The sequence below is a fragment of the Hydractinia symbiolongicarpus genome, chromosome 14, assembly GCF_029227915.1.
Source record: "Hydractinia symbiolongicarpus strain clone_291-10 chromosome 14, HSymV2.1, whole genome shotgun sequence".
In the NCBI taxonomy this organism is placed as follows: domain Eukaryota; kingdom Metazoa; phylum Cnidaria; class Hydrozoa; order Anthoathecata; family Hydractiniidae; genus Hydractinia; species Hydractinia symbiolongicarpus.
Genome location: NC_079888.1, coordinates 14,721,529 through 14,735,172, shown reverse-complemented (window position 1 = coordinate 14,735,172; position 13,644 = coordinate 14,721,529). Strand labels below are relative to the sequence as shown.

The 13,644-nt window shown below is 32.9% G+C and overlaps 1 protein-coding gene across 1 annotated transcript; it reads right to left on the bottom strand.

Moving 5' to 3' along the window:
* Window positions 1-3,773: 3,773 nt before the first annotated feature.
* On the bottom strand, window positions 3,774-6,590 carry LOC130625699 (uncharacterized). Its single transcript, XM_057440802.1, has 3 exons — window positions 6,493-6,590; window positions 5,490-5,580; window positions 3,774-5,082 (listed from the first exon to the last, which is right to left on the bottom strand). The coding sequence occupies exons 2-3, from the start codon at window positions 5,524-5,526 to the stop codon at window positions 4,643-4,645; spliced, it is 477 nt and encodes a 158-aa protein (XP_057296785.1). The 5' UTR covers window positions 5,527-5,580; window positions 6,493-6,590; the 3' UTR covers window positions 3,774-4,642.
* Window positions 6,591-13,644: the final 7,054 nt, after the last annotated feature.

Here is a 13,644-nt window from a genome sequence, read left to right as displayed (position 1 = left end):
TCTTCGCGCTAATTTCTGGCTTTGCAAACCTTTTGTTTAAGAAACACTAACGCTGTGGTTTATCGATTTTTATTGACATCAAAAGAAAAGCCGCAGACAAACCCAAACAAGAAAACGGTCGAGAATTTTCCCAAGAATGTTTTTGTTTGTGACTGACTGTCCGAGCATTCTCAACGGAGCATACGTAACTTGACAATTTCAATTCTTCTGGGAAGGTACCATACGCGGTTCTGGATTGGGATGTTGCAACAAATTGGACTTTAAACTTCCCTTTTTAGTAAAAAAGCCTACAAAATGTCAGCGCGTCTTGAGACGCTTATACTTATGTGTTAGCAATATATTTTACCACCCTCAGGTTTTGTTTTTGTAGCAAAATTATATGAAGTACTAAAATATTTTAAAATTCGCGAACTATATATGCTATAAGGTTAGTGGAATCTTCCACGATGTTCTTTTCTGTTCTCTCAGAATATCATCATAGGCGTAGAAGAGTCCCTAGACCGAAGTTGTGTAGTTGTTAACAAAAACATGCGAAATATGCTCAAAAGGGTTTAAGTTCCTGCTTGTCCAAATGCAATAAGAAAATAAAAAAGTTCCTATCCCAATTTCAAATTCGTGTATTTTAAAGAAAAAACTATTACGTCGATCAACTAGAATTGTTTATAGGTAGGTTTGATCAGCACATGTTTTTTATACCTGTCTTGTCCAAGTGCATGCAAACAAAGCACCAGAGTGGCGATATGGCAATATACTTTCTTTATTATTAGGCGGTGGCCCGTGAATGAATCCACGTGTTCGCCTGTTCTTTACTTATTGTATTTCGTGTTTTGCTACTGCGGGTACCATATTGCGTGACAGACAGACGTAAACGGGTATTATAATATCGATTATTATTAATCTGAAATACAATATGAAGTTCATTAGATCTTGCACATGGTTTTTGCAAATTTTTATCATAAAGAAAAATGAAAAATCTAAAAACGTATACTGTAAAAGAATTAGCGATGGTTCATAGTCAAGCGAATGAGAACTCGTTTCGTCATATAATGCCAACAACGTTTGTAAGAAAATACCTAATTTCTAACCACAGCACTTATTAATATTTCCCTATCGTTCTAAAAACATATCCTGTTTAGTGTGGTAACACTTATCCCACGTAATTAAAGTTGTATAGTCAATTTCAAGTTCTAATGATAATCTTATAATTATATTTTGCTAATTATAATGCACAGTAAGAAATGAGAGGTGGGAATCAGCCTCTCTTCACCTCCGAACTAAATAGGGTTACCTGATAAAAAGCATATTCTGATACAAAAAGAGACGCTTTCATAGGCTGTGCATATATTTCGAGTTCAAATGATGCTACTATAATTATACTTTGCTGATTCTAATAATATCATTAAATATTTTTTAGTAATGGGCAATATCTAATGTTTTAAGAAGTATAAAATCTGACAATTTGATATACAGGCGTATAACATATATAACAGGTAAATAGACTCATGAAATAGCATAACTATGCGGCGTAGTGAAAATTAGAAAAGGGGGAGTGTCAACCACCCCTCTCCTTCGAACATATTAGGATTAATATGCATATTCTGATACAAGAAGAAACGCGCTTCACAGGCTGTGCAGTTATGCTTAACACATATTTTAAAGACAATCATTTGATTGACTTTCTGTAAACAAAACATACTTGTAATATTTAATGGCCCATGAAATGCATAATTGCCGCAAACGTGTAGAAACTAAACTATTAACAATTTTGGCATGAGGGTTAGGCTGGACCTTAAGATTCTCTTACATTCAACTGCATTTTCTGGTGAAACAGAGCAAGCTAAAAAAATCTCTAATTCTTTAAGATAGTGCCCCGACAAAAAAGGGGTGAGCGCAGTGAAATGGAAACGGACATTTATGGGTTATAACAGGACAATCTGCAACAGAAAAAATATTATTATGTTTTTACAGTCTTGGCAAAAGCACTTATTTTTACATTGTCGCTTTTGTTTAATTCTTCGTAATTAAAACAGCGATCCAGCTAGCGCTTTGTAATCAATGACGTAATGTTTTTAGTATGGAAAAAGGAGCGGGCTCTAATTTACAAATGTTTACCACATTATGATCAGGATCATAATATGAAGGTTGGTTAAATGCGGACGATGGTATCATGTCACCAATATGGAGATATTTTTTATTTGATAATGTTTCACCAAATTGATTTAAGCACTGAAGATCTTATTGATAATAAAACTATCAAAGCCAACAGTTATTTTGCAAATTGATGGTTAGGAAAAATATCTATTTCATTTCTTGATTCTCAACTACTTCATTATGCACTGAGAAAGCTTCATACCGGCTCCCGTATCGAAAGGAAGTGAAGCCAATGCATCTGTTGCTCAATTATTATCTGACGCGATAAAGAAAAATTTTATGTAAACTTAAAACCAATTGTGACAGAAGAAATAATACACACCATTGATAAATTACAGGAGGTCAAAGTACGAATAAAAGCTGGTATAAATATCGGAAAATAATGATTATATCCTAAGAATATGTCTAAGCTTGATAGTTTGTTTTAAATATGAACTTATGACGCACGAAATTAATTAGAAGTTTACTTTTTTCATTGTATCGAACGAACTGAACTTTTTTGTGTCCAGTAATTTTTCCGTTGTTACTCTTTTAAAAACTACAGACTGTGTGATTCAGTGTTGATGTCGTTATAAAAAAACCTAAACCTAAAACCTAAACTTAAATCAATGTTTACATCTGTTACGTTACAATCGCTTGAAATATCTTCGATTCTTAAATTCGAAAACGCTGCATTGTTATCTTTTTTGATTTTATGCTTGATTTTTTTGATTATAATTTTGGGTCTGTAAAGCAAACTGTTCTTTTAGTATTTTGGTTTGACATATTTCGGTAGATATACAATATAACAAATGATTTAAGTTTTTATATTTCCCTTTTATGTGTTTTTAACTGTTAATTTCTTATATTTTGAGTATAACTTTGGAAGGGTTGCTGTCTTCAATAGAAAAAACAGCTGATTTTGTGTGACTTGTTAAATTTTTTTTAATGTTTGGTATCCTTTTTTCTCTCGTGTACTTCTGCAATGGCAAAGCAAGTACATAGTTTTAGCGTATTTCCCTTTTTGCGTAACGGTTGTTAGATGCCATTGTTTTTTTGGACATATTCCATTTTTATATTATAATTTTTTTAATTATTTTTTTGTTGCACATGCTTATATTTTTAGACCTTTTGTTTCAGCGGTTATAAACATAGAATAATGCAGATTGTGACCAAGCTCGATCCCAGGGCTTTTCTCTTTTTGGCATCCCATTATAAAAGAGACAAAGATCCCATGCTCGAGGTTGAAATGTGAGTTTTAAAAATTCATTACTGTGTTGTATGTTTTTGTTTGGTATCCCTTATATCGGTTTAATGAGAGATTCAGTGGATTCTTCCACAGGAATTCGGCTAGTAAATTATTAATAAGGAGAATCATATTCACGAAATGTTCATATTAAAATGGAAAAAATGCTGCAATAGACAAACACTAAAGAATTCCATAAATCAATATGACTACTCTGCAAATGCAACAAAACAGAAATGTAGAGGACAGCAAAGTGCAACTGCATGTTTTTTTCTTTCAAGTTAAAAACGTTTTTATCAATCTTATATTATGCATGTACGTCATAGAATTCGTTTACGGAGTTCTTAAAATGTGGGATGTGTTTGAATGATAGGATCGATTATATAATTCTGTACGCGTATGTTTTTTTAATGCTGCTATTCAGGAAATGTTAAACATTATGTAAACCTTAAAGTAAATGAGCTTACTAAGATGAAATATCGCATACAGTAATATGAATGGGAGAGCTCTGTGCATATTTATCAGTTTTTATATTCAGTAGGAAAAGTAGGAAAGAAATATTTTTTTAGAATAATCATGTAAGCTATAAAAAAGATTGTGGTAAATTCTTTTCCATGAACTGGTTTAGCAATTTTTTCTAAAGTCCTTGACAATCAGGCTTGCTCCCAGCTTAAACCATCAACAGTGTTACTCTAACATAAAATCACTGAATGGTATAAATTGCGTGAATATTCGATTTTGGATGTCGGGATCTGAAAAAGAAAGGCAATTTTTTTTTCTTAAGAACAAAATTAAGTATATAAACTCAATAAATACAAGAATCTTAAATCAATTTAACATACTCTACGTGCACACAAATTTAAAAAAAATTAACTTAACAAGACTGGTTAAACATTTCGATAAGTTAAAGGACCATCCTTTACAATGATGTTACAAATAAAATAAGCAAAATGAATAAAAATATATACAATATATACAATAGAATACATACCAAACAGAAGCGGTTAAAACATATGTAAATCAACTAAACGGAGCTGGATAGGTATTCTGTTGGTCATTTATTGACTTTGGAAAGAGACATCTACCAAAAAAATGAAAATAAAATCATGTTTTGGAAATCCATTAAAAGATGTATCTAAAAATTCAATTCGAATAGCTAAAGACATTTTTCACTTAGTTATAGAAAAAAAGACTTTAAAACACATACGTTGTTTCCGAAAGTAAGGAGATGAGGTTCTAATTAAAATTTGGGGAAAGGAAGCAAATTCAATCGCAGAACACAGCGTGCACATTTGTACAGGATGTTCCCACGTTATCATATTCAGCTTCGTCTTTTAAGTCATCTGTGTACCAGATTCTTAACTCTTTGTCTTTATTCGCATTTATGTTTAGATTGTCAAATTCAAGGACAGCCGACTGTCCATGATATCCAGGAATGTAATAACCCCAATCTGGCTGTGATTTTGGGATAATAATGGTGTTTTCATTGTCAGTGATTACAATCTTGAGAAAACCTGGAGGGTCAGCAGTGCACCCCCATCTGGAAGGAGTAATTCCGAACAAGGTATTGCATGTCAGATTTGTCGCGCCTGTATGTTCAAGTTTCAACTTGGTGAGAATGCCAGTATGACTTAATGAGAAATTGCCATAACTGTTATCCTTAGCACCAAAACAAATATTTGTCGCTTGTGGCTTCCAATCACCATCTAAAATCGTTTTATAAATGATAATATATTGACAATTATTGGCAATATTTTTTTTATACTTATCGGTGTTGTTTTTAAAATAAATTCCAATCTATACACCGTCAGAATTTTTTGCCTTTGGCACTGTCGCAGTATTATTCTAGACAGAAAAAATCCACACATCTAAAAAAAGGAAGACAAGGAAAAGCTAAGTAGTTAATATAAATGTATAGAACACTTCCTAGTCAGATTATATAAGAAGACATATGCTTGTAAAATTAGCTTGTTTTATATCCACTGTCTTAGCACAGCAGCTAGTTGTTTATATTTTTCAAGATCGTGGACTTACAAACAAGAGCATTTTAAATATTTAAAAAAAAGGTCGAAGGTCCAAGCATTATGCACATGGGTACACAATAAAAACATACCGTTGCAATGACATTTATATCGCCTTCCGTTGTCCATATTCTCACATCTTCCATATTTACAAGGTTTATTAGTTTCACAGTAAGGAACATCCTAGAACGAAAATCAAATTCTTAAACAAATAAACATTTTTTTTAATCATTCTTCGCTACCGAAATCATTAAAAAATGTTGGACAATTACTAAGTAACTTTAAGAATATTACCACTTATCTGTTCAGTTATTGAATAATATAGATATTATCGTGAACAAGCGAGTTTGTTTTAGAGTACGTCTTGACAACCACGCTGTTATTGACGGGCAATGATCAAAATCATCTTTATCTATTTATTGGCCGAGAAGATAATTAAAGGATCGTAATCAAATAATCAGTGCAAAGCAATTAAACTAATTAACTGTGTCATGAAACGAGATGAAAGAACTAGATTGATTAAAATCTGTTAAGTTTGTCTCAAACAGAAAGCGGGCACCGCTTTAGACAATTTATAAGTACTTGATACAGAGTAGATATATTTACTTCTTCTGTTAACAAATGCAGTGTAGTGGTGTACAAAAATATAGGATGACATTTGCCAGACAATTGAGAACACCTATATTACATTCTGAGCTTTACAAACGTTTTTGCGCATTTTTGTACATGCGCAACCTAGTAGTGTAAAAAATCGGTATCATTGGTAGGTTTCACACACGTCACAACCCAGGAAACAAAAAGACGTCTTAAAGACAGATTTCTTCGTCTCTAATTCTTATGGAAGCTTTTCGACTGGACGTGTTAAAATCCACGAGATCGGCACGCCAAAATATTTTTTTTCCAGAAATTCGCCCTTCACTACTCAAAGTAACCATCTTTGATACGCATATTTGCATTTTACTATAGATAGATCTCCAAGGCTAGAATAAGGCTTAAAAGTTTTTAAAACAATAAAATAAAAAAGGAGTTCAGGTTATTAGCATAATAAACCTATCAAAAGTATGTTGTTTTATTTTATCAACTTTTTTTAGCTACCTGAAATGTTTCTAGGTTTCCTGACTCTGACGTGCCTGATAGATAAACTTCATTTTTATCGTCTTCTTCAACAAGCCAACACTCTCCAAGTGCTTGTTTCTAACTCTCCTGTTTAAAAAATGCCTTCTTGCAGTTTTTATCGTGTTGACATTTCAACAGACAAGTTGTCCTTAACTGTCCTTTTGTATACTTGATGATCTTCCCATTCCTGATGGAATTAACGTTGTTTATAACGTAAAGTCTACCAGCAGTGAGAATGTATTTGATGAAGAAAAATAATAATATTAAACTTAAGAAGAATTTAAAAATCATATTTGCTGCGCGTCATAACCTAATGCGATCCTGAAAGAAAACTTTCCAATTTCCAACTTGTTGTACATAAGAGTAAAAACAGTTGCCATTGGCATCAAGAATTCTGACCAATAGGCTTGTTTCTCTTGCGCAAGTAACCAATACATTCAGTGCATAATGCAAAACCCGTGCATGTGTGAACCACGACGTTGCAACATAAATAATGTATTACTAGACTAACTCATGCATATTAATTTGTCAACTCAATGGATTGCAATAGTTTGTGCGTTGTCAAATACAAAGTTGAAATGCAAACAACTGAGCGAGTTATAAAATTGTAATTAAAAAGATATTTAGTTTTTTAAAAACCTTTTCCTGACTTGTTTTTGCAGCATTCTATATATTTATCATAAAACAATACATTTACAGAATGTGGGCAAAGAAATCAACTTATAAATAGTAAAATTTTCAAATTCAAACATAAAGAAACAACAACTTCTTCAACTTCGAACAAATTGACATCTCCTCGAAAACAAGGGTCCTTACTACAGATCAAAAATAAAAAAGTGTTTTGACTATAAGAAACATGCCACTAAATCCTTTCCCACGGCGAAAAAGAAAGGTTCATACAGACGCAGCATTTCATCAATGCTGAGAAAGGCAAACCTGACCACAATGTAAATGCTGTATATCGATGTCTAGACCTGCAGTGGATTTTACTTTCATAAGCCACACGTTGGTCAGAATTTGCTTGTGTTGTGTGTTGGCTATCAATACTAATTATATGCAGAAGTTGTGTAAACTATCTTGCTGTTAAAAGGTGCAACGTTCATAATACTGACACTCCCAATTCTGGCATATAATTTACACCTAGAAAAATCAAAATAGTGTATGCTACTTGGCCTGTGATGACGACGCACATTTGTTCAGTCTGGAGTGTTTTGAACATATTATGAAGAGAGGGGGAAGGGCAGGGGAGAAATTTCTATAACTTGTTATAGCATTGTCTGAATTGAATTAAACTTAGCAAACAGAGGCAGTTCTAGAATATTTTTCTGGTTATGCAAAATTTGAGATATTTTTTGTGAAATAGAATCAAGAGTGGTTGTGTCTATTGCTGTATGATCTTCACAAATTTAAGCAGCATACAAAAGTATGAAGGCTTTTAACATTAAGAAGGTTACTGGTATTTTTCACAAATCTCAATTAAGCATTAATTTTTATGTTATAAAGTCCCCATGGGTGGATTTAAACTTCGGCAACTTTGGCACTTGTCTAAGTAGAATTTGCCAATGCAAAAATCCTGCGCATCTAAATCTAGTAATCGGTATAAAAGCAACGCATAACATTATAAGCGTTTTATAAGGTTCCTTAGCGCTTAGGATCCTAGAATTTTATCTCCACTCAGGAGTGTTTTGCCGAAGTACTATGGTTTTCACTGTAGTCAAACTACATATCGCTGCATTATGTAGATTTTGTTGCTCTCGATTTCTTTGTTTTCTGCCGTAAAATCAGTCGCCTTCGGCAGCCGCCGTAGCGTGAACTTTTGGACCCTCTTAAGACAAAAGGATTGTGACGTCAAGAAGAATCTTGCCGAAGTCGCCAAAATTTACGGTAACAGAAAGATTAATATTAAGGGATGGGTTCAAGGAAATATTTTACTTTTCCTATTGTCATTGCCTTGCGCTGGCCTGTCTGTTGATAGGTACAGCTAACATCGGCAAGCTGCAATTCTGAAGTTTCTTTCCAATTCAACTGACAGAAGGCTGAGGAATCGTTATGTATTGACTTGCAGCAAGTAAATGGAAGTTTTGAATATATGATTGCGGAATGAAGTTGAGCAATGCTGCTAAGAAGAAACATTACTGGAAAACATTTATTTTCTGTGTCGCTTGTGATTGCAGAAAAAACGCAGTTTGGCAGAAAAGCAGGCTTTGACTTAAAGGTTACCTACGATACTAATGGGTTCGGCGAGCACTGAACTGAAAGAAGGCTGAGGAATCGTTTTGTATTGACTTGCAGCAAGTAAACGGAAGTTTTGAATATCTGATTGCGGAATGAAGTTGAGCAATGCTGCTAAGAAGAAACATTACTGGAAAACATTTATTTTCTGTATCGCCATTGATTTTAGAAAAAACGCAGTTTGGCAGAAAAGCAGGCCCTGACTTAACAAAAACCATAGCAACTCAATGACTACGCTTTCAGGTACATTTGCTTACTTTTAATTCCATTGATCCTAGAGTAAGATACAAAAATTGCTTTCTAGCAGCTAGCAAGTGTGATCATAAAACTGTTTATAGTTTCACTTTCAGCAAATTTGAAAACAGCTTTGTTTCAAATTTAAAGAAGCTTTCTGTTATTTCGGGGTTTTTTTTCAATTTAAGTAACAAGACATTTTTTATAACAACACAATAAATCCCTAGCCAGCTAGCTACTCTTTGTAGCTAATAAAGGTGTAATGTATAATAATTTGTTGACTTCATAACAACTTTGTATGTTTACTTATGTAGATTCAAATCTTCTGGCAATAGACACTTTCCAAACGATTTTTCAACATACCACGAGGCCAATGAAGAGATTACTAGTTTTCGGAGAAAGACTGTGACAAAATTTGATGTTTTGGTTTAAAATCTCTAGCGTCATATTGAAATAATTCCTGGAAATGGTGCTAATTATATACAATTCGAATAAAAATAAGTCATGGTTTTATTAAATGGGTAAAATTGCAAAAAAAATTCACAATTTCACTAAAGGTGTCATGCTGGTAGGCATGGAAAATGTCACAAACATTTTCCATTCCATGCCAACTTGGCTAAAATGACTTAGCATGTATACTGTTACAACCCTATCCAGATGGACACAAAAATGTTGAATGTTGTGCATAAAAGCAAGGAGGCTTAACGAGATTGCTGCATTGTTTGTAAATTCAATTTTGTAAACGAAATCTTTGAAATCTCGCGCGTAAATTATAAAAGTAACCGCTGCTTATTGTTATTTTTTCATAAATTATAAATTATTATTTTTCTAGCGGTGAAAAACTTGTTTGTTTTGAAATTTGATTGTTTACGTAATAATTATTTAAAGATTTCTTGTGTTATATGCAGAAAATAAGTAAAATCGGCCGGATACGAGGGTTTTTTGGGGAGATTATAGTAAAAATAAAATAAAAAACAATCTCAGAAATTGAAAACAAAGAAATAAAAGTAAATCATCACCTCATGAAAAACATGCCATACCTGTGCTCGTTTTTTGGCGTATTTACCTAAAAACACACAAACGTGTTAGTCTTTTTTCTCCTATCTTTTAATTTCATCCAATGGAACTTGAAAACCCGTAGACGATATCGGCAAATTGACATTTTTACATCAGAGATAGCCCTGTGCTAGCTGTTATTAAAATAATCAAAGAAGAGATCGGAGGAAAGCCGCATCGTCATGATGTCAAAATCGGCAGATGACAGAACTAATTTACAAAAATAATTTTTCATTATGGTGTCCAAATCAATTCAATTACTGACTGCTTTATCTCTATCTAATCATTTTGCACTGAGCATCTAAAGGATGCGGATTTGTTTTGCCAAGTGAGAAAACTTTTGTTTATGCTATTTGTGGAAGATGCTTTATCTCAAAGTTTATGTGGTTTACAAAGGATTATGATATGTAGATTTTGTTATATCACTATGATAATACAGGGAAAATCTGTCGGATTTTATGTTTTTTACGTTTATAAACTTTCCTTTTTGGTTAGCTAATGTTAGTGTTTTTCATACAGATAAAATATTTCTTGACATTGTTTAGTGTGGTACTTTTATTCTACAGATCAGATATTTATGTGCTTTTCTTGTCCGCTGACGAATTTTACAAATGGAAACTGTATCATTGGATGCGAATAAAATGGTTTCTATTAGTGATAATTTAAGTGTGAAAAAGGGCTTCCGCCCTATCAAGATTCTCACAGCAAATCTTCTGGTCATAATGTTCTCTAGCTAATGACCAAATGACATGAAAACAAGGAGAGCAATTATTTTCGAAAGCTGGCTTTCCTCCGGCAATGTTCTTATGTTAATCTTTTTCTTTATGAAGACGTGTTTACAATAATCGAACAACATGGAAACGAGGCTATAGCTGTGTAAAACATTTATACTTCACATACAGTGTATAGTACAACCTTTATAGCTAATAAAAAATTGGTCACATTATACATGTGGCAACCAGCCTAAAATAACCGCACCGCGCAACATTGCCCACCTTTTAGCAAAGTGATCAACTTCACACAGCGGCTAAGTTTTGGAAAGGAATCTGGTCTGCAAATTATTATGTAAAATTTATATACGAAGGAGCTATGCGTTGTAACCTGAAGTTACAGATAAAGCTTCTTTTTAACAACGTTGCGCCATATGGGTATGTTAAGCGAGCTGAAATTCGTTATATTGCAGTGAAACTGATCTATAATGCGTATGTAAAAATATACGCTTCAGATATCAAAATTACCCTTAACAAGCACTACCTCAAAAAACCTCAGTACGAATTTTAGTTCATTGTATTTGAAATCAACCACTTGGTCTAAAAACACACCCCTACCATGCTCATCGTCCAAGAAAAACATTGGATGCTATTGGATGTGTACATAAGAAAGAGAGTTCTCGCTTTTATGACATTGTATACGGTTGCATTTTCTATAGGGTGTCCACGTAACACAAACTCTCTATTCTTCTGTCATTTTACCAATTTTTTTAACTGTTTTGGGCTAATTTTTCTAAACAGACTGAAATTCAATAGAAATAAGTCCATTTATTTACAAAACGGCCAAAGTTTAAAACAAAGTTTCTATACACACACCTGCCAGAACCCCGCAGTTTGTTTCAATGGAAATAAAAGAGTTGCTTCTCCTTCCTTTATTCTTTCCTCCAGGATGAAACTAATAACAAACAGATTCATGATAACAACAATAGCTCTTTCAAGGAGATTATTTCGCGCGTTTCACAACTACAGTTCTGTTATATAAAATGTAATATTTTAGAAATTGTCAAAACAGCATCGCCTGGCAGATGTGTAGCGCGGGTAAAAGGTTGAATTCGCTATTCTTCCATTTCCGCATCAATAAACGAACCGGCCTGCGAAGGTCTAACTAAATTAAAAAACAAACTTTCTTATCGTTCACAAGTTAAAAGTGCGTGGGCGTAAATCATTCCTTGTGGGTATGATGTTAAGTTGTTAAACCTAATTGTAGCACGTTTAGAACAACAATTATTGAAAAAAATTATTTACATTTACCATACCATACAGCGCTTTCTTTACTGCTGCTAAGCTATAAATGGATTCCAAGGCTGCATTTCTAGCTGAGACATTTTTCTACTGTTTTTTTATATATAAATGTATTCCTCAAATGTTATGCGTAGTTGTGGTGTGCTGTATGAGGTTACGCAGTTATTGTGAAAGTACGACAAGAAGTACCTAGTTAGCTAGAAATATGACTATAGACTTAAGATACTGATGAAACTGAATCGAGTCCTTTAACATTTCTTTTAGATATATTCAATGTTGAATTGGATAAACAATAAAATAACTATAACTACCAATTCCAAAATCTGAAAACTTGCGTTATAATTATGCTTAGAACTGTAGACAGAGCTTGATTTAATTAAAGGTAATCATTCTGCAAAGGCTTGACACGTGATTATGTCAATTTTCAAATTTAATAAAGTTTTGGGTAATTTTTAGACATTTTATTATATAAAATATGAAAAACTGAAAATATATATTAAATAACTTCTTTTAGCTCACAAGAACTTCAAACAAGCTGTAAAAATTCTATCTAGAACTAATGTAATTTCGGCAGAGAATGGTGATTTCGATAAAGTTAAAGTTTCTAATAATGTCACCAAAAAGTGCTATCATAAGTTATTATTACCATAAAGTTATAGAAGAGGGGAGTGGAATCCAGAATACCTATATTTATAAGCCTTTAAAAGGTATATTTAGAGTTAAACGGTAAAGAAAGAAACAAGAACTTTAACTTCCAGGTAATAATAATTTTTACTTACACGTTGCTGTATGTGGAGCGTGGCCTTGTGGTTTTGGAGTTCGCTTCACAATCACAAGGTCCGTGGTTCGGTCCACAGCGCGGGAATGTTTAGCAAGTGCCTTTACCACAACTACGGTTCAACCCATGGCGTGTAAGGGAAATTGGGTAGGTATTACCGTTGTATACTTAATGTATGCATTCCGAACACAGGTCCCACATTGATAACAGTGTTTCCTACACTGAAGTGGCTATATCCTGTATAAATATTCGGAATAATAATAATAATAATAATAATAATAATAATAATAATAATAATAATAATAATAATAATAATAATAATAATAATAATAATAATAATAATAATAATAATAACAGTATATTAATATTATAATAATAGTTTCATATTTGAATTGAACGCAATTTTCTAGCGGTATGTATGCCTTTCCATTTTTTGCTTTACACTTGACTTCAAGTTATATTTACAACCCAGATGAAACTTTATTTGGACCTAAAATTTGACAAACAAGAATAACATAGTAATTATGAACCAACTTAACCCTATTTCTGCCGGGAAGGTGCTATTACAGGTACATCAGCTGTGTATTCATCCACTTTTAGTGAACATCCTACAATAGAATATGTCATAACACAAAGTGAAATGGTGAGGAAACATTAGTTTAAAAAAAAAAATCTAACAAGGATTTCCAAAATTATTAAAATTCCTTACATATTTTAAACTCCGTTTTAGTGGGCATGTGTTCTGTCAGTGCTATCTGATGTGCACATTTACATGCATTTGGCATCTCAAGAGAAAACAACAAGAAGGATTAAATATTA

Excerpts from the sequence above, each read along its gene's own strand:
- LOC130625699 (XM_057440802.1), bottom strand. The coding sequence starts at position 5,526 with ATGGACAACGGAAGGCGATATAAATGTCATTGCAACG. Across the intron at positions 5,083-5,489 it reads ATATAAATGTCATTGCAACG|ATGGTGATTGGAAGCCACAA; the intron begins GTATGTTTTTAT and ends AAACGATTTTAG.